This window comes from Gossypium raimondii, chromosome 5, assembly GCF_025698545.1.
Source record: "Gossypium raimondii isolate GPD5lz chromosome 5, ASM2569854v1, whole genome shotgun sequence".
NCBI classification, from domain to species: domain Eukaryota; kingdom Viridiplantae; phylum Streptophyta; class Magnoliopsida; order Malvales; family Malvaceae; genus Gossypium; species Gossypium raimondii.
The window spans coordinates 46,778,548-46,799,661 of record NC_068569.1 but is presented as its reverse complement, the minus strand read 5'-3'; the positions used below and the strand labels follow the sequence as shown (position 1 = coordinate 46,799,661).

Below are 21,114 nucleotides of genomic sequence, written 5' to 3'. Positions count from 1 at the left end.
ACTACAAGTATATGTCGAGTACTTGCTCATATCATTCGATTACGGTTCAACTACTCCAAACTTTTCAAAATTAGATTAGTTTATGAGCATGCTGCATAGTCATCTATGTCTAGGGATTGCATGCATACAATTTAGAAGTAAAAACAATTGAACGAAACAGTAAATTAATTCAGATATGTGCTTCACCATTAAAGAAAATAAATGTTTCATCATGTAATCCCAATCCTATGAGATTTAGCTCATTGGTTGACAATTAAAATTCAAAATCAAAATATCATTCAACACTGTTCCAACAAATCAATTCATGAAGAGCAATCAAGAAATAACGAAAGAACTTCAGAAGGATAGCTTTCGCTTATCTAGCCCACACTCCAGCGACACAATGTCCTATGGTGGCTAAAAAGGACTGCCGTCATCTTTCTCTTACCATCACTGCTCAATCGCTACCCTCTATTTTTGCCTAAGGATTTTTGTTCACCCCCTTTAGGGTTTCCTTCTTGTTGTTCTTTTTCGCTCCCCCCTCTTTAGGTTTCATCCTTTAGCTTTTATAAGCTTTTCCCTAGGGTAAATCCAATCAGTCCATGATTTTCTTTCCTCTTTTTTAGCCAGAATTTTCTAGTACAAGTAGAGTTGGGCTAAAACTGTTATACATTGAGTGTTGACTCGGTCTTCCTAGAATTGCCATGGCATTCATGTTGGAAAATTATCCAACGTTTTGTCACGACAAACCTTCATTCCTTTATTTCTTTCTCCGCGTCCTACACCTGCCAATTACTACCAAACAAATTTTTTCCCGCAAATAAATAAAAGTAACATATAATAACATTTAAGCGCAGTCCAATCTTCTTAATGTAATGCAATGAAAATTATGAATGGAATGTCCTAAAATACAACTAAATTTACTTAAGTACAGGCAATTAGTTAGGTCTAAAGGTATGAAATATAACTCTTTTCAAGAGTTATCACCCTTGTGGCAATCATCTAGAAGAAACGCTTTTGTGATGGACCTTGAAAGAGAAAAATGATAAGTATGACAAAACCTAGAAGAATGATATGTATGACTAACTTTGGAGAATGGTAAATATGACAAACCCTGGAAGAATGATATGTATGGCTAACTTTGAAGAATGGTAAATATGGAAAACCTTAAAAGAATGATATGTATGGCTAACTACGAGGAACAGTAAGTATGGTAAACCCTGGAAAAATTATATGTATGGCTAACTTTTAATAATAGTAAATAAAGAAAACCCTGGAAGAATGATATGTATGGCTAAATCTGAGGAATGGTAAGTATGGCAAACCTTGAAGGAATGATATGTGTGACTAGCTCTGAAGGATTGGTAGGTATTGTAAACTTTAAGAGAATAGTACGTATGGTGAGCTCTAAAGAAATAGTACGTATGGTGAACACTGAGAAGCAGTGAAATGTTGTGGCATATCCTGCATAGTCTTAAAATACATATAGAGAAGTGGAATACACCAAGAAATATGGAAAATTCATAGTATGAACCAAGTAGACTAGAAGAACCACTCGATGAAAAGTGTTCTATAGGTATGGGTTCCAGAACGGGAACAGTTAAGAAATCACGAAAAGGCTAGGTGAAGAAGGTTAGTAATGAACTGAAGATGCTAAGGGTTAGGCGTGGTCACAAAGCAAGGTATGACATTACGGTATAAAGAAGAAAGAACAATGATTTTCAGTTGTGAAAACCATGTAATTCTAATGAAAGGATGTCATTTACCCATGTCTCAGGCCATGAATTCTACTATTGTGAATGATGCTACGTACTACAAAAGTCGTACACCCAACACACCAATTTTCAGTTCCTTATCTATTCGAACTCAGCTTTTACTTACATCAAAATGTACGAGTCACGTATACATAGTCCACCATTCACTCAGGATTTAAGTATGTCACACTATGAACATCACAAGCGAATAAATCCATAAATAGATTCAGGACTATTCTACTTAGGTCCAGTCCGATGTACTGTCATTCCAGTCAGTCACATCTATGTCTCTATCTTCTTGGAATCATACACTCCGATGCCCAACACAAAGCATCTCCCTAATTGGACTTGATAGATGACATATTAGTCTTTCAATCGATTTTCTCATTTTCGATTAGACTAAGGATATGTTTAGGTTCGACTACTAATGCAAGTTATCTTTTCATATTATGATCTAACCACATAATACTGCTTAATATTAGTTAAAAATTAGACAACCAATGAGCAACATTTACTTCCATTTTGCTTTGCGTGCAAAAACCATGTGAGGAAAATATACAAATTATTAATGTAATTAATGAATAATTTTATTAACCAATCTGTTTGAAAAATTACAAGTGTACTTAGTCGAAAATACTACACTTAAGGCACCAGATCCAACAATATCTTGTATTTGGTTCCATCGAACGGGTCGAGTATAGGGTGTTACACTTAACATTGTGACGAGATCTAGTCAGTAAGTTACATTACAACGAGGATCCCTTGAAGTCGAGACTTCAACCCATTATTTTACAAGCTTTACAATTCGGTACTAATTCAACCTCGGTTAGTAAAAGAACTTTTGTAAGCTCGTTTAAGACCCGTAAATAAATATGTATTATGTTATAGTTATGCAATATATTTGTAAGCATATTAAAATGGTCATGTTATGTATTTAATAGATCATAGTTGCTCTGTGAATAGATGTGGCATCTTGTAGCTCGAACCCGACGATTGGTTCAAGTATGGGGTGTTACAAGAACCTTTAAGGTCTCTCAATCCCAACATTACTAAGGTTACTTAGGGAAGAGTCTGAGGATTGCACAAAACATAAGTCTACGACTAAAAATTCAGTGTGACAAGATCTTGGTTCAATCCAAGGTTAGTCACGTAGTTAAGATCACACATGAGATAACACTTGTTTGGATCTAGTGTCCTTACTTCGTCTATATGTACTTATATTTTTCAAACAAATTAATTTAATAAAATATCTATCAGTTTCTTTAATATTTTTGTATATTGTCCTCAACGAATTTTACATGCAAAGCAAAATGAAAGAAAATACTGGCTCATTGATTATCTAATGTTTAACTAATATCAAACGGTATTACGTGGTCGAATAGTAATACAGAAAGACTGATTATATTAGTAGATAATCTAAACATGTTCTTAGTCTAATCTATTGAGAAAATAAATTGAAAGACTAAAATGCTACCTATTAAGTCCAATTGGGGAGATACCTTGTCTTGAGTATTGAAGCGGATGACTCCCAAAAGATAGAGACATAAATGTGACTGACTGGACTGACAGTACATTGGACATGACCCAAGTAGAATAAATCTTAGATCCATTTATGAATTTATTCACTTGTGACGTTCATAGTGTGGCATACCTTAATCTAAGTGGATAATAAACTATGTATGTGTGACTCGTATAATTTGATGTAAAAGGAGCCTGAGTTCAAATAGATACGAAATCGAAAGCTAGTACGTTGGATATACGACTTCTGCAATCTGTAGCCTCATTCCACAATATTGGAATTTATAACCCAATAAATGGTAAATGATATCCTTTCATTGGCACTACATGATAGATGAGAAGTAAAACATGATCATGGGTCATTTGCCTTTGTGATAAATAATTTAATTATTATTTGATAGTAATTTATTTTTCATGAATGAAGATGTAATGGTTACTATGAGATAAAATAATATCATATTGGGAGAACAAATTACCCTAAAGAGATTAAAGATATGCTATGAGGGTAACACACTTATGAGAATGTCGTTAGATAAGCACTTGATAAGTAACTTTCGTAATAGTATATAATAACGAAGAGTTCAGTCACAATACTTTAGTAGAATGACATCATGACTAAATAATATTGTAATTAATAGGAGAAAAGTCGAAACTTAAGTACAAATTATTTGAGCCTAATTATATATGTCCAATATGTCCCTCAAATAGTTCGAGATAACCAGAAATGATTTACATGTAAGAACCAATAATATGAAATGAACGAAAACGATGAAGTAAGGTTTCTTGCTAAGTACAAAAGAGAAATAGGTCGAGGTAATTTGTGGTTCAAGAATAACAGAAAAGGCCGTTCGGTAGAAAGTCGGAATCGACTTTAGACCGTCTCGTACAAAGCACAGGTATATTTCGATTAAGTTTATTACTATAAAAAACACAATGATTCAATTTCAAAGAAAATTTTTAAAACTTTCATTCTACCTAAAATAAATGTTTTTTAACCGATTTTTCCAATAACATTATGTTAATTGGTCACTTTCATTATCATCCCTGACATTTTAGGGTGTTAAGTTAGACCTCTCATCATTATAGCTCGAAAACTTTTACACTTACAATATTTGATGCTTTTGTTGAGAGTTTGAACTCAAAACCTCATGCATATGAATGACATGCAAGATGTTTGGAGTAACATCCAACGTAGTCATGAGATTTCCCCACTCAGCATGAATGTCCTTACTAACAAGGACGGTATTGAAGTACGAATCTAGCTGGGAGAATTACCAACGAAAAATAGAGCCTTATGGAGAAATCAACTCGTAGTTCATATTTTAAAATTTTGGTATTTGGAGTAATGCAAGAAAATCATATATGAAATATAATTATAAAAATGGTACTTATTTTAAATATAATTAAAAAAATATTTTGGAACTCAAACAATTAGTATAGAATTAAAAGTTTTTATATATGCTTGTGTTTCATATATATGTGTGTGTGTGAGAGAGAGATATGGTTTAAGCCATAAATTGACATTTAAATTATAGCTTTTTTCAATTTTAGTATCTAAATTTTTTGTCACAAGTGGTATCTAAATTACTTTTTTTCTCTATTGGTACTTAATTCAATTTTTTTGAAAAAAACTTAATTCAAAAATTAGTATCTAAATTATACATTTTCTCAAGTTGGTATCTAAACTTTTTTTGTACCTAAACTATTCTTTTGGTACCCATTTTACACTAGAATATTATATCCATTAAAAAATTTCAGTTGGTAATAGATTGTCATGTCATACAAACTTTAAAGATAATTTTAATTCTTTTATTTTCTTTATTTTCTTTATTTTCTTTTACTTTCTTTTTCTATTTTTCTTTCTTCTTCCTGTATAATGTTTGGCAATACTAGCAACGCTCGAAATTCACCCTCCTGAGGTTAAGACACTATCAATTAATTTTACTTTTGAACTCCACCGCTTGCTTGCTCAACCTGATGAGATCAAAAAAGTTCTTTCGTAAATCAAAACCAATATTTTCAGAACCAGACCAAATCGATTGAGTACTAGTTTAGAAATAGAGATTGAATCGATTGACTCTTGAACCGATACAACTAATTGGATCAGTTTTCTTTATTTTTAAATATATTTTTTATTTTTATGTATTTTTAATAATTTATTTGATTGAACTGGATGAATCAATCAAATCAAGACCTAGTGGCTTGACACGTTCGACTATCTGTCTGATTCAGAAAACCTTGAACAAATCCATGAAGTTCAAAATGTCCATACTTGTAAAAAAAGAGCTCAAGATGAGAAAAAAAAAGAATATAAATTAATATATATATATATATATATATAAAGAGAGAACAGAAATAATTTTGTCTTTTTTCAAGTCACAATTTTAATTTGTTATTGTTTAAGTTACATACTATTTGTGATTAAAAAATATTTAGAAATCAAATAAAAAATACTTTAATAAAAAAATTCTTAAAATTAAACCAACTTGAAAAATAATAATTTAAATATCACTTGCCATCAAAATGAGAAGAAAAAATAAAAGAGAGTAATAATGCGTTAGTTAATCCTATATATATGTAATATCTTACGTGTAAAAGTCTATATAGGAAAATCGGCACAATTACTTCCATCTCTCACTCTTATCAGAAACAAAGAAGATAAAAATGGCAGTGTGTTCAACAACCACTCTATCCATCGGCGGTAGCGTCTTCTCCGGCCAGCTACGGCATTGGGAACCTAACGAATCGAAGCTCTTTCAAAAACCCAGAAGTCGTTTTCGATGTTTATGCCTTAATGACCTCCATTTGCTACGCTTCAGAACCAAAACCTTGAATTTCAACCCAAGGGGAAGCTTGCTGCCTTCACTTTATGCTTATGGCAAAGAAGCTGACGACGCCTTTCTCTCGGTATCGATCTTTCTCCTTTTCCTTACCTTTAAATGATAGAAATTAAGCATGGTGAAGCTTATGATTTGTTTTTAAAGTTCATGTTTTGGAAATTTAAGTTTCAATTTTTAATTGTTCGAGTAAGCTTTGAGGACATTAGAAGATTTTTGCAGTGTATTGGCAATTTCTCATAGTTGCATATTAAAGCTGGAGAAATTACGGTTCCATTTAGCTTCTACTTTTGGTGCTTGATTTTTGCTTTGGGAAGTAAAATAGAGCAAAAACGTTTTATGTAATTCTAGGGTAATATCTATGCTGTATATGTAGGCATACATCATTGAATATCTTCTTTTTTATCCTCGAATGTCGGTCTTAAAGAAGTGATAATTTTTGCAGAAGGTAAATGAAGACACTGATGAGATGTTTGATGATTTGATGAAAAAGTATGGAGAAGTAGTATTTAGAAAGAATGACCGTAAGTCTCCAAGTGCTGAGCTCGATGATGATGCCGAAAGCTTGTCGTGTAAGTTCATCTAGTACAATTTTGTGTCATATAAACATCTGCCGCTATCATCTTTGGCTTTATGTTGTACTAACTTGGGTAGATATCTAGCCTCACCTCATACATCAAAGTTCATAAATTCTTTCCTTCAAGGTCATGTACCCTTGTTAATTATTGCATTTATACTTGCAAACTTTAGTGGTAAAATCAAGATTGCTCTGGCCCCATGCTTGCTTAAAAGTTTTGCTGTCTTGCAATTGTTTTCATATATATTCTGTCTGCAGCTTTTTTACAACTAAATAAAGTGGTTCCTTCCTCGTTACACACATCTTGGTCCATTGGTCCTTCAAAGGTTCCTTATGCTCTTTTAGTGCCCAAGGTATAAGTTGATTGGGTGGTTTCATTGCTCTCAACTGTAATGTGGCATATCATGTGTGGTAACGGACCATTGCAGTGTGTTTTTAGTTTTGACATCGATTCATCATGCTGTGGCTACATATAATGTCTTGTCTGCCTTAACGTGTGCAGCATGTTTATAAACAATTTAAGAAAAGTAAAATAAAATCATACACCCTATGTAGCAAACATTAGTAGCTGGTTTAAGCTTGCAACAGCTCACAGGTTCCTGCTATATCTGTAGTTGCTGTAGAAATGGCCAAGGTAGCAAGTGATGTGAAGGCTGCTGATATAAGGGTCCTCTTTGTGAAGCCTCTTGTGTATTGGACTCGGTTTTTCATCATTGCAACAGCATTTTCTCGCCCGCAGATTGATGCCATTGGGTATGGACTTCAACTTTGACCTTTCCTCCCTTTGCGGAAGTGGTTTATAGTATGTTTTCCAGTAGTTCTTAACTGATTCTTTTCTTGTGAGTTTCATTGCAGATCCAGAATAAGAGATTTGGCTGAGAAGAAGTACGGAAAAGTTCCATCTGGAGATGCAAAACCAAACTCATGGACACTTTTAGACTTTGGTAAGTAGTCTACTGTGTCAATTCATTGGCACATTTCTTGTATGGTGATCGACTTATGACTATGAACATGGAAAGCTTTACTCTAGGGATGAAATTTGGTGCTGAAACTGTCTAATGCAGCCAGCTTAGAATTTGTGCCTTCTTACTATATGTATTTTTCTTTTCTTGTCTTGTTTCATTCCGCACAGAAAGTATTTTTGAAAATTGAAAAGGCAAACAGTAGCAAGAAGTAATTTGTAATTATTAGAAAGTCTTACCAAATAAGTATAAAATTCCATTTGATCATTATGTTGATGAATATGGAAAGCTTACTGTAAAACCGGCACATTAATTTTCAATATGATTGAATCCCTTGCTCAAGTAAGCTATTTTTATTTCTGTTAATCTTTTAGCAATATTTCATGTTTCATAAATCCAGGTGATGTCGTTGTCCACATATTTCTTCCTCAACAAAGAGCTTTTTACAATTTGGAAGAGTTTTACGGAAATGCAACACTCATTGAGCTGCCTTCTGAAACCCAACCACCATTTCACACTTGAAAGCGACTATTTCCAAAGGAACCAAAGGCCCTGACTGATAGAACCTCATAGTGGAAGTGCTTATCTATGCCAGATTTCAGTTAGCATTACATACTCATCACCTCAATCCTTGCTGGGAGGCTTGATCTGGAATCACTGGGGCACAGTTCTATTTCTGGTACGTATCATTTGCTAATCATATGGAACAGTTGAAAGCCCGGAATTATTATATGTTCAGTTACATGGATACTTCCGGGTAGTGCCTTAATTATTTATGGCTTGTACCTGTAACAGTCGCAAGCAGTCATGCCATGAGGCTTGATGAGTTTCGAATCAGTATAAATGTAGATTGAATTTATAGGTTAAATTTAGCTTATGATCCGAATGATTATGAATCTAAGAATTTTAGATTGTTTACGAGGCACATCCAACATAAGTTTTGCACCAGGGTCACAAAAGCGCGGTAGATCATGAAAACACTCGCAAAATTCATCGATGGTTACTTCTTTGAAGTTTATAAAACATGGGGACCGTATGGAGGAAATGGCATTTTTCTTTTATCTATATTTAGCTTGGTATTTTTAACGTGCTAATTGAAAATGAACATTCTCTATAGAACCTGGATATAAATAACTTCTATTAATATAGAAGTCTAAACTCGACCTGAACCCAGAGTAAGACTAAAGGTGCATGCAAAAACAATTGCCTGGAGCTGGTGCTTGTCGACGATACAAAACAAAAAGAAAAACTGATGTTAATATAGAGGAGTTTTTGGGTGCATGAATTGTTTGAGACAAGATTGTTAGGGTTAACATTGTTAACGAGCAAATTAAGTAGTAGATCACAACTAAGATCAGTATTTTGGGGCAAGGCAATACAGCTATGCTATTTCAACATTCACAACGGAAGCACTGCTCGGGAGGAGATGAACTGCTGCTGCTGATGTTGCTTCTTGCAATCAATGCAATGTTGTTTAAAATTTACCAGTTTGACTGGGAACCAGTTACATGTCCTTAATTTGCATGTAGAAAATTAAAACTTTATAAATGAGACACTGCCATATTTTAACTCCACTTGTAGAGTTATGAAATAATCATCATTTTATACTTTTATTAGATTTGTTAGCATGATATGTACACGCAATTCAGAACAAAACTAGAAACATTTGGTATGAGAAAGAAACATGAACACAACAAAAATACATGAACATGTTAAAATTTGCATAACACATTATTAACTTATCAAAATTTATATAAATATAAATTAAATTAAACACGGTAAGAGAAAAAAATACAAATATTTGAATACATTAATTACAAATGGAGGTGTTTACGAGTTCGGGCTTGGTCGGGTTAGAATTGGGTCAAGCTTAAGCGTGATATTAATACATTTTATGCTTGCCTAAGCACAACCTAACTTGGAATATGAGCTTAAAATTTTGTCCAATCCTGCTCATTTTTGTAAATGGTTAACCCAAGCCCATTTTAGAATTTAATATTTAATAATTTTATATGTTTTTTATTTAATGAAATTATATTTTTATATATCTTAACTTTTTTTAATGTTTACATTATAGTAGTATTATATTACTATAAATTTAATTTTTATGTGTTATAAATTACATAATATAAAATATAAATTTAAAAACGGGTCGGGTCAAGTCAGGCTAGTGTAACACCCCAACCCAATCCATTTGTCAGATGCGAGTATGAAGTGTCGCAAGTGAACCGGATTCTCCTATCTTTAACTTTTGCCGAATAACTTAACTGCTATAAAGCAAACCAAAGTAAAATAATCTAAAATAGAACCAATAATAATTTAATAATCTAAAATAGAACCAATAATAATTTTATTTTTTTATAACCAAGGCCTTAAGCCACTAAATATTTAGTCCTTCAATTTCTGTCTCTAATCAAACAAGTTGTTTACAAAATAGCTCTTAAAATTTAGCTAAGGCCAACTATCCAAAAATCCAGATTCAGTAGATGTTATCTGGCTATTGCATGACTGATCTTAAGACGAAGCCTCCAATGGTACCCCCTTCCTAGGTGCATGACTCAGAATCATTCGCAATTACCTAAACTCAACAACATCTGACTTGGTTCCTCCTCTAAGTCCTCAATCATCCTCGCAAGTCCTGCAACCAGAGGAACTCAGTGAGTTCCTTTACTGCACCATAATTAAGCCCTATCGCACAAAGGTAACAAATATAAAAATAAACTAAACATAAATTAACTCTCTGCTCGCTCATGGCGGGTGTTCTTTATCAAGGTGACAGACTCCACTTGATCTTTCGAGCTACTTGGCTCGCCATGAGACATTCCTCTGGTTGGATTCTTCACTTGACTATAATCCAAATACCTCGCTATATCAGCGGGTCCTATCCTTACTTCTCGTCTTTCCTTCCTCTCATACACCCACATTCAGGGTGTCAAATGACCTCCATGGTAACTATCCTAACCTTCTGCGTAAGGATCCTTAGGACATACATTTCATTGGCGGACTTCTCTGGTTGGACTAGTCTTTGGCGAATTCCTTCTTCCCTTACATTAGTCTTAAAGGACTTGTTGACATTTTTGTACCATGCTAACCTTCAACATGACTCGCCACTCTGACGAACCCGTTTTGATTCCACCTCATTGTTCGCAATGGGGGATTACTTCCAGTAACCACCCCTCACTCTAGCTTTTACTTGGGTACTCACCTGTCTCATACGAGAAGGTCGATCTGTCTTGTTAGACCAACAGGTTATAGTCCATGTGACTACATGGGACTGCCACCTCACTTATTCATCACCCCCTATGGGCTAGCATTGTGGCGATGTACCAGCTATAGACTTTCCTCAAAAAAGAATAGTCGTGACAGGCATTCTATCCCCTGAACAGAATCCTTATCTTAGGAGTGGAATTCTCATACCTCTCACGAGATTTGATGGTTGCGTACAACTTCATTGAGCTCTCATTGGTGGCTCTTCATTTCGGATCCTTGCTTGCAAACATCCAATGAAAGATAAGGTGTTACTATAGAGCACGTCAGTATAAATATTTAGCGACGATATATTTCTGTTGGTATACACAATTTGATCTATAATGACGACAATTTCATCGATAAAAGTACTATCAATTTTATTTTTAATAACTTTTATCTATAGTTTTATAACTACTAGTACACTACCATATGATGACAATCATTTACCGACATATTATTTTATCCTAAAGTTTATGATAGAAAATCTAAGTTTTGCATTTTAAAGATTTATCAAAATTATGCATTATTTAACTAAATTCTTGGAATTATCAATTCATATATTGTATTCCAAATAACATAAAAATTATACAACAAAATAAAATAATTGGTTGACTTGTATTATAACCAAAGACCAGACAACACTTGCAATTTGATCATAAAATAATTCTTGATTCAACCTTGATCTTAAACATGCATCACGGTGATAAACTACTATTCTTCCTTTGTTCACCATATATAAAATTTTCATATGAAAAGCACATTTTAAAAGCCTTAAGATTGTTACAAAAGTTAAATAGAAAAATTGAAATAAGAAAAGTAAAACAATATTACTAAAATATAACAGTTTTAAAGCGTGTAAATACATTCTCTTAAAATTTAAAAATGCTTTCAAGATACAACAAAACCCTCAACAAGCATAATAGTAAAAAGATTAATAAAAAATCCTTTATATAGACATCTAATAGGTGTATCTTTTCATGAGATATATTTTCATATGGATGTATCTTTCGATAAGATACATTTTACCGGTTGTGTTGTTTTGAAAGTAACTTATATAAAGTTATATCTTTAACTTTACGTACAAAAGTTATATTTTTACAAGACTGACTATTCGCTAATAATTATATTTAGTTAGACTTTCTAGATAATAAAATATTATTACATACCAGCGTTATAAACTACTACTACTAAAAACAATAGCAATTACTACTATTACTATTACAGTCAACTCTCTATAACAACCACATGTTATAATAGTATTTTGCTATAACAACAAAGTTTCTAATAGAACAAACTTTTTATGTTTTATTTTAACATTCTATAACAACTTTTCACTTATAACAACAACAATCATAATTATGAAGTACATTTTTTCTAAATTAGTTCTCCCTAACAACATATTGTCGAAAATTTTAGTAAATTTATAGTTATTTCATATAAGTAAGTCTATTAATTATAATTTATTAAATAAAACTATCCCAGTGTGTGTTTGGTAAACAATTGAAAAAAATTCATTGAAAATAAAAATTTTCAACATTTAATATTTCAAATGTGTTTGATAATCATTTTAATTTTTTACTTAATATAGAATTTTCAACAAAATATTGTTAAATAAGAATAGGTTGGAATCGTTTTCGTTATTTCGATTCAATCCTGTAATTTTACAAAAAAAACCGGCCTAATCCAAAAATTAATTTAAAAAACGGGATTTTTATGTAAAACAGTACAAGAACCGAGAAAAAGAAAAAGAATGGAAGCAGATGAAGACAACAGAAATTTACATGACTGGGCAATTAAAAAGAAAGGAAGCAGACGAAGACAATAAATAATATGATAAAAAGGTCCCATTTAATATTTTTTCATGCAATGGGATTGGCTGGTGAGATTTTCATTGAACAGGTGGAAGAAAAGAAAAATTTGGAAACAAATAATGCATCAGTATTTATTTTATTCCCTTCACACTCATTCTATCTATTTCCTCCCAGTGTTTCACAACGTAATTCTATACTTTCTGTCTTCTTTCTAATTTACGGAAAAGGAATGTTTGGAAATGAGGCTAGGAGAGTAGTAGCATGGATGAATGGGTGCGAAGGAGACCCCAAACTCCCTATAGGCAGCATAGAGACGCGCACATTAACTGTCGTTCCATCTCCATCAAAGGCGATGGAGAGGTTGAGTGTAGCCATTAGAGAGTTGAAATGCAGCCCTCTTCCTCTTACCTCTGGCATTCTTCGACTTCAGGTAAACTTTCCCTTCCTTCATAATTAAACATGGTCCAAATACTAGTCTACATCCAGGAACACCAAAGATTTGCTAATTTCTTTCTGTCATTATCTCCGAGATTATGGGTTGTTGCTAGGTGGTTGGTTGTGGCATTTCTTCCATTTTCCTTATCCCCTCATCAACAAAAAAAAATTACATGTAACTTCACTCAACTAAATTATAATTAAGTTTATGTTTTTAGTATTCTAACTTTAAAAAATTATAAGATGGTAATTAAATTATTTGAATGTTTTTATTTAATTCATTTTTTTAAAATTTAGTTTGTGAGTTTTAAGCGACGATTGGATGATTGGTATGATGGATCAATACTCATCGATGAGTAAAAAAAATACCATAGATCCAAGTCGATCTTACGATCAGTTTCAAATATCGGAAAAGAAAGATTTTTGGATTTTAATTCGTAAATTTGTGACATTAAAATTGTTTCATGAAAACAAATTGTAGAGAATGAAAAAGAAAGCTTTCAATTGATATCGCTGATGTAAACAGAAAAGGCATACAGTAATAAATTTAACAACAGAATAATATAAATAAAATTTTTAAATAATTTAATATTTTTTATAATTTTTTAAAATATAAATTTAGTAATAATTTAGTAGTGTACGAAAAGTAAAATAATTGAAAGATGATAAAATTGACGGGGATATATATTAAAAGTTGGACGAAATAGAAGCATCAAAATCGGCTTCTTCTTTTTTAATAATTGATCCAAAAAATTGATTAATTACAAAAATGATTTAGGTGCAAAATTTTGTACGAAAATGATTTATTTTCTACAATGACCATTAGTGTTGCTTATTTTCTACAATGACCATCAGTGTTGCCATTGCCATTGGTGGCACCATCTCTTATCATTACCCCGGAAAGAAAATTTTTTTTTAGTGCCTTCATTCCCATTAGTGATACCAGTGTGTATTTTTCTATATACTCGTTAAAAATAGGGGTATTCTAGAAGAAAAGAAAAAAAAATATTTTAATGAATGTCATTATTTTCTTTAGCGACACCAGATAATTTTGTTTTAAAAAAATCCGTGTTAAAATAAAAAAAAGTCGTGTCAGATACTTTTGGGTGCCGCCGTTCTCATTGGCAGCACCCATGTTAGAAAAAATTATTATTTTTTATTTTGATGCCTCTAGGCAGTGTGGTGGCATCGGTGTGTTTTTTTTTTTAATTTGAGTTTTTTGTACCGCCAGGTTACGTGGCAGTGCCGGTGATTTTATTAAAAAATTTTGAATTTTTTTTTGTGTCACCTAGTTTTGTGGCAGCATTGGTGTCAAGTGTACAAAAAAAAAATGATTTTTTTTGTGGTGTCACCATGTGTGGTAGCATCGATGCCAGAAAAAAAAAATGGAAATCTTTTTGGGTGTGACCTGGCGGCACCTCCCAATATATGTTGGGTTTTAGGTTTTTGTTGAGATTTGCTTTTTAATTATTTAAGAGACAAGAAAAATTGTGTTTAGTAGAAAAGAAAACAAATTGGATTGAAGATGAATAACCAAATGTTTTTTTGTTTGTTCATTTCAATGGGGGCAATTCTACCGTCAATTGAAACTAGTTGTGTGTATTTGAAGCTGGCCAGAAATTAGGGATAGATTCAATAAGAATATAAAATGTGGAAGAACTGAAACGGAAGATTAATGCAAAAATATTTCCATTGTTAAATCCGTTGGAGGGACTCCGGCTCTGCAAAAAGTAAAGACAAAGGAAAAAGAAAGAAGAAAATTGAAATTGGTAAGTGTTGTTTGAAGGTACCGATCGAGGAGCAAATCGAAGCAATCGAGTGGCTCCATGCTCAACATGATAATCTTCCACGTTGTTTCTTCTCTGGTAGAAGAAGCAGAGCCAATGGAAACGGTTCCAATCTCTTGATGGACATAGGTAATGAAAATGGCGACACCTCTTTTACCAATAATCTTGTTGGTGTCGCCGGTGTCGGCTCAGCGGTCTTCTTTCAACAACTTCGTCCTTTCTCATATCACGATTGGAGGTCGATTAAGAGGTAATAATGCAGATTTCTCTTAGATAAAGTTGTCAGGTCAAAGCAAATAATGCCTCACGAATTTGGGATTTAGTTGTATGTTATCTTTGTTTTCTTTGGATTGAAGGTTTCTGTCTTCAGAGTGCCCTTTGATTCGTGCATATGGAGCAATTCATTTTGATGCGACGGCTAATATATCACCTGAATGGAAGGCGTTTGGTTCATTTTACTTTATGGTCCCTCAGGTTGAGACCTTGTTTTTGTTGACCAAGTAGTTTGTAGGGAATAATTCAGTTCACTTTTTATTTTGTCTCTTTAGTATTTAAACAACCTACTGCTACATACCAAATGACAGGTTGAGTTTGATGAGCTTGAAGGAAGTTCAATGCTTGCCATAACGATTGCATGGGACAATGCCCTTTCATGGACTTGGGATGAAGCCATTCATTCACTTGAAACCACAATGCAACAGGTGCCTCAACTTTTTAACTTATTTTGCTCATCCTACATACCTATAGCCTCTTTGATTTGTTTAGTACTGTGCAATTAATTAAATTTCCAATTTTGAAGATTGCTTCAGTTGTTGTAAAGTTGAAGAAAGAAGCTTCAGGAGAATCCATCCTCAGAAAAACTCATGTTCCCAATAAGACACATTGGGATCTTGCTGTAAAGAAAGCTTTGCAGGAAATAAACACAAGCAGCTCAGAGCTCGTTAAGGTATTTTTAATCCCTTCTGCTGATGAAGTCTCTGAAGCACCATCCCTAAACCATAGTCCTAGTCTCCTGCTCTATATATCAGGTTTTTAGTTAAACATTTTGATGTGAAAAACTAGGTTGTGCTTGCCCGTAGCAGCAGGATTTTAACTGCTACAAATATCGATCCTATAGCTTGGTTGGCTTCTCTGCAGGTACTCTTTTTCTTTTCTTCTCTTCTATAAAGTATTATAAGGGAAGATAAATTTCATTGAGCTGTGTACTTACTGCAGGTTGAAGGAGAAGATGCATATCAGTTTTGTCTTCAGCCACCTAATGGACCAGCATTTGTGGGAAATACAGTATGTGTGACAGCAGATTTCATTGTGCAATATACATCTTTTTTTTTACTACTCTGCCACATGCTCTTTACTTCTATCTCCAGTTTTCCTTCTTCCCCTATGAGAACAATGTGTGTTCAATATCTTTCCTACTAATGTGAATTTTGAATCATATCTGATCGGTAGAGTTTTGAGACCATGACTGAAGTTTAAGCATAGTTGATAGAAGTAAAACTTGTAAGATGTAAGATACTTAAAATCCCTTTTCCCACTTTCTACTCCATTGCAGCTAATAATAGATCTCATGTTTAATTTTTATTTAGAATACACATACTCTTCTCGATTTCTCTTTGGAATGATCCTTGTTATTCGTGATATTAAATAGATAGTTTCTACCCTTTCAAAGTGATAATTAACCATAACTTACAATGTCCTCATATTCCATGTCACTATTTTGAAGTTCATGGACCTGATTTCACTGCCATTCAGAATTTGTATTCTTGCTTTTTGTATTTGATTAGAAGTTTATTGGTGTAAGGCTCTCTTGTAGATGAAGTAATGATGCAGGGAAATGGAAAATTATGACCCCCCCCCCCCAGTTTTGCTGAACTTAGGTTGTTTTGAATTGCTTTGAGTATCAAAAGTGTCTCGAGGTGTGGATTGGATCTGAAAATATAAAGGCAAGGCATTTTTAGGAAAACGATCAAGAAATACAATTCTCGGGACACTATGATTTTACTCGAACAGAACAATTCTTATTGTACTGCGAATTGCTCTAAGTCAGAATGAAATCAGAGAAACACTAAAGAAAGAATATTTTTCACGGTTGGAATGAGAAGTGATTAATCTTTTTTCTATTCCAAACTAAGTCTATATATAATGCACCAATAGGTGTTTAAGTGCTTTTATGAATGATCACAACTTTTCATGTTAAAAGATTTATGAATAATTGTGACATTTGAAATCAACCAAAGTTTGAATTGAATTTTGAAATTGAATTCTACAAAAGGATATATATTTTTTGTTTGAAAATACTTCACATAATATATATTATATACAACAGTTTCTTCTTGCTTTGACTTATACGAGCTTTGGTGAATAGCCAGAGCGACTATTTCACAGAAAATGGCTAAGCATTAGTAGTGAGGCACTGGCTGCAACCCGCGCTAGAGGTGAATCCAGAGCGCTTGATCTTCAAATAGAGCATGATCTACTTTCCAGGTTCCTTTTGTTACTCTCAACTCTTTACCGAATAACTTCCGTTTTTTCAATGTGTTATTACATAAATTCTTTTGTTACTGATTAATAACCTGTTTTGTTGCTAATCATGTAGTCCCAAGGACCACCTGGAATTTACTGTAGTACGAGAAAACATACAAAACAAATTAGAGGTAAGTTTTCTTCGGATATCTCAATTTGTCAATTTGCTTTTCTAGGCACTGAAATTTCTTTCACTAGGACTTTTTATGTAATTAAAGTTCTTTTGTAGAATCATTTAGGTTGATGCACTCTCCAATGCTATCGTGCATCCTCTCCTGCACTTAAACACGTGAGCTAATGTCAAAGATAAAAACATATTACCACTATTTCAGTGGTCTCATGAAAGGGCGTGGTTTAATGATGCCATCATGGGATGCCACTATTTCTTTTAAAAACCACTGTACTTGCAGTATGTTGTATGGTTCTGCCATATGCTTTCTGTTCACTCACAAGGATATATTTAGCAACAAATGATGAGGCTCCCTATGTCCTATAAAGGTTGGCTATGTTTCGTCCTTGTGTGTTCAAGTCTTACTTATTTTACCTCTTCTGTGTATATTTATTGTTTAAGTTTCCTAAAATGCTTTAAATCAAAAGGCTTTTCATATAATTTTTAAATATGTCTATAAAATATAAAGAATATCAAGTTTTCATCTCAGAGAGTTTGAACGGAAGCCTCTGTTTTACCTGAAAATAAAGTGATTGTTTTACTCTTTTCTGCTTCACAGTCTGTATGTGATAGAGTTGTTGTTGAGCCGAAGAAAACGGTACGAAAACTTCCAAGAATTCAACATTTATATGCCCAGTTGACTGGTAACCTGAGAAGGGAAGATGATGAGGTAATTTCATTATAAGTTTCATATGTCAAATAACGAGAACTCCATCAGAGCACTAATAAATTTTTGTTGCATGATCTAATATGTCAGTCTGAATAAACTGTTTTATTAAAGTTCCATACTCTTAACTGTTGTTGATTCTAGAATGAGTAGTTAGCTGTAGTAGTCTCAATACATAGACTACTAATTTGTCAAAGATCTGGGCGGTAGTTTTCTCTATAGCTTTGCTGTTGTGATATATTTTGTGTTCCTACGTTCCTGTGCAGTTTGAAATCTTGTCTTCTCTCCACCCAACTCCAGCAGTTTGTGGACTTCCAAAAGAAGCTGCACGCCTCTTCATTTCAGAAACTGGTATGTGGTATCCTTACAGCTTATATATACTGTTTTTGTTTGTTCTTCTACAGCCATGTTACTTAGGATAAGCGTGGGATAGGAGTATGTCTTCGACACAGATATACTCGACTTTTAAAAGTTTTTTCAAATATTTGGAGATTTCTAACCTTGCATCTCTGTTTGAATATATAAACTGGACACGGATACCTAAGGAAATTGAAAACTCGGTTGAATTCCTCCTTAAGTTTGACAGCTTGACATCTTGTGCTCCATATGTTCATTGTTTAGTGATCTATGGAAAATGATCTGTCTAAAAACTTAGACTGCCAATTACCATTCTCTTACAGAACAAAACCGTTTGATGGCTGCTATACTCATTTCTTAAACTTTTCTGCCTTCAGAAATGTTTGACCGAGGGATGTATGCTGGACCAGTTGGTTGGTTTGGAGGAGGAGAAAGTGAGTTTGCAGTTGGTATAAGGTCAGCATTAGTGGAAAAGGTGAGCTAATTAAATAATGACCTCTACTAAAACATGCTTGACTTTTGAGTGAGCATTGAAGTATCATCAAAGCTTCATACTATTCCACATCAATGCTTTCCTTTTTCAATGACCTCCAGCTAGATTATCACCTTATTATACTTGTAGTGACTCAATTTAATCATTTTAAATTGTTGTAAGAAAGCTTTTATGCTGCCACCAAAATATTTGACAGTTTAAGTTGATAGGATTCCGGAGCATTGATATACGCCGGAGCCGGGATAGTAGAAGGCAGCAATCCCTCGTCAGAATGGGATGAACTAGAACTCAAGACATCTCAGGTGAGTGTAAACGGATTTTTGTCCTTGTGAATTTTATATCTTTGCTTCCACATGGATGCGACATCGAATGCTCATACATCTGATTTGTATGTCAAGCCGTGTTATTTGGACTTGAGAGCGAACATTTAATATGAGTATGTTTATTCTTTTTCCAAGCGTTTAGCATACTTTCATACTCATATTGAAATATAGCAATTAAGAGTCCGGGTAACATGGTATTTAACGTTTTTCAGTAGTGTATGCCTTCTAAGTGATTGTGGGAGTGCTTTTGATTCTGCATGCAGTGCACCAAGTTGCTTCAACTGGAGGTTCCTCGGCAATCAAAAGTTGAGAATTTGGAAATCATTTATTAACAGGGTTAGTGATTTAGGGTAGAAATATATGATTCAGTACGTCTGGAGATTTGGTTTCTTTTTGTTTATCAATTAACAAGTTTTTAAAATTTGTGTGAATAATTGAATTAAAGCACTTAAAGTTTGATTTTCTTTCGTAATATTTTATAAATAGTGTAATGACGTGTCAATTGGTAAGGTTCGATATTATCTTCAATAGATGCCCACCAACTCTTCAAAGATTTATCACCTAAAGGTGCACTTCCTTTGTATGGAACCTAAGATCACCCCATGTAGGAGTTCTATTTACAATCATGGTACACTAATTTTCTTGTGCTATGATGTCGCACCCACGTGTCCATAAACCGGTATTATCTTCTTTAAGCGTCCATTAATCATTCAAGATTTTGTCACTTAAAAGTGCAGCTCTCCATGTTCGTAACCAAGACCTTAAACTAGATCAAAGGATAAAAAGTAACTCCTATATATAACTTAAGTGCATTTTTGAATTACAAATCGTTGAGAAGAAGTCGGTCGACATCCAAAAAGGATGATAACAACTTGTGCTCACAGACATCAGTGCCACAACCCAAATAAATATTAATACCTTGTTGTTGGATGACTTGTGGTAAATTGTGTTTAAAGTAGGGTAAAGTATATTGACAGTTACTCAACTTAGATTAAAATAACAAAACAGTCATTGAACTTTGAAAAGTTACAACTCAACCACTAAATTTTAAAAAAATAACAAACCAGTCACTAACGTTATCAAAAAGTAACAAATTAGTCACCTAGTAACATTTTCTATTGTAGGCCTAACGGAACAAGTGACATGGCCAGTTAACTTGTCACGTTAGACATGAAGAGCTGAAGGGTCTCAATTTGGGGGGGGGGGGGGAATAAAGAGAGATTTTCTTAAAGGAAGTTGGAAACTTGAAATCTAAGATCTAAGATTGTAGTTGAAATGATTTTGTTTAGCAGAGAATTTTGAATTTGAAATCCAATGAACCAATTGTCATTGGTAATACAATTATACATACAAGAAAAAGTGAATATAAACAATAGAGCGACAAATCTCAAGTAAAACCCTTTTCCCTTTCCTATACTTAAATGGGAAGCCCCAAAACAACTCATAGTAAAGTTAGTAATACATATTATAGCAATAATACCTTAATTAAAAGAGCCAATCAAAAGAGATGATAAAATAATCCTAAAAAGGAATACTATAAGCAAACAACATGGTCAAGAAAGAGGCTTCTATCTTGGTTGGTCAAAACCAAAAGCCCCCATGAAATGAACAAAAAAAGAATAAGAAAACAATAGAGAAAAGCAAATGAAAAGGTGAGCAATGGCATACACCAA

General features: G+C 33.4%; 2 protein-coding genes across 3 annotated transcripts; both read left to right on the top strand.

Moving 5' to 3' along the window:
* The first annotated feature begins 5,847 nt into the window (after window positions 1-5,847).
* Window positions 5,848-8,545, top strand: LOC105766246 (protein Iojap, chloroplastic). Its single transcript, XM_012585624.2, has 5 exons — window positions 5,848-6,158; window positions 6,534-6,660; window positions 7,280-7,418; window positions 7,521-7,609; window positions 8,028-8,545. The coding sequence occupies exons 1-5, from the start codon at window positions 5,916-5,918 to the stop codon at window positions 8,147-8,149; spliced, it is 720 nt and encodes a 239-aa protein (XP_012441078.1). The 5' UTR covers window positions 5,848-5,915; the 3' UTR covers window positions 8,150-8,545.
* A 4,293-nt stretch (window positions 8,546-12,838) lies between these two features.
* LOC105766245 (isochorismate synthase 2, chloroplastic) lies at window positions 12,839-19,915 on the top strand. 2 transcript variants are annotated; one of them, XM_012585620.2, is made up of 14 exons: window positions 12,839-13,117; window positions 14,909-15,159; window positions 15,266-15,383; window positions 15,494-15,610; window positions 15,709-15,855; window positions 15,972-16,046; window positions 16,125-16,193; window positions 17,275-17,393; window positions 17,506-17,563; window positions 18,161-18,271; window positions 18,535-18,619; window positions 19,003-19,100; window positions 19,328-19,420; window positions 19,705-19,915. In XM_012585620.2, exons 1-14 carry the CDS (start codon window positions 12,917-12,919, stop codon window positions 19,771-19,773), a joined length of 1,611 nt encoding a protein of 536 aa, XP_012441074.2. In that variant the 5' UTR covers window positions 12,839-12,916; the 3' UTR covers window positions 19,774-19,915. The 2 variants fall into 2 exon arrangements, with proteins under 2 accessions (XP_012441074.2, XP_052487814.1); XM_052631854.1 differs by having other exon boundaries at window positions 12,974-13,117; window positions 14,732-15,159.
* Window positions 19,916-21,114: the final 1,199 nt, after the last annotated feature.

Coding starts and splice junctions, on each gene's coding strand:
- LOC105766246 (XM_012585624.2), top strand. CDS start 5,916: ATGGCAGTGTGTTCAACAACCACTCTATCCATCGGCGGTAGCGTCTTC. Junction 6,661..7,279: donor TGATGCCGAAAGCTTGTCGT/GTAAGTTCATCT, acceptor CTATATCTGTAG/TTGCTGTAGAAATGGCCAAG. Junction 7,419..7,520: donor CCGCAGATTGATGCCATTGG/GTATGGACTTCA, acceptor GTTTCATTGCAG/ATCCAGAATAAGAGATTTGG.
- LOC105766245 (XM_012585620.2), top strand. CDS start 12,917: ATGTTTGGAAATGAGGCTAGGAGAGTAGTAGCATGGATGAATGGGTGC. Junction 15,611..15,708: donor TTGAAACCACAATGCAACAG/GTGCCTCAACTT, acceptor CCAATTTTGAAG/ATTGCTTCAGTTGTTGTAAA. Junction 15,856..15,971: donor GCAGCTCAGAGCTCGTTAAG/GTATTTTTAATC, acceptor GTGAAAAACTAG/GTTGTGCTTGCCCGTAGCAG.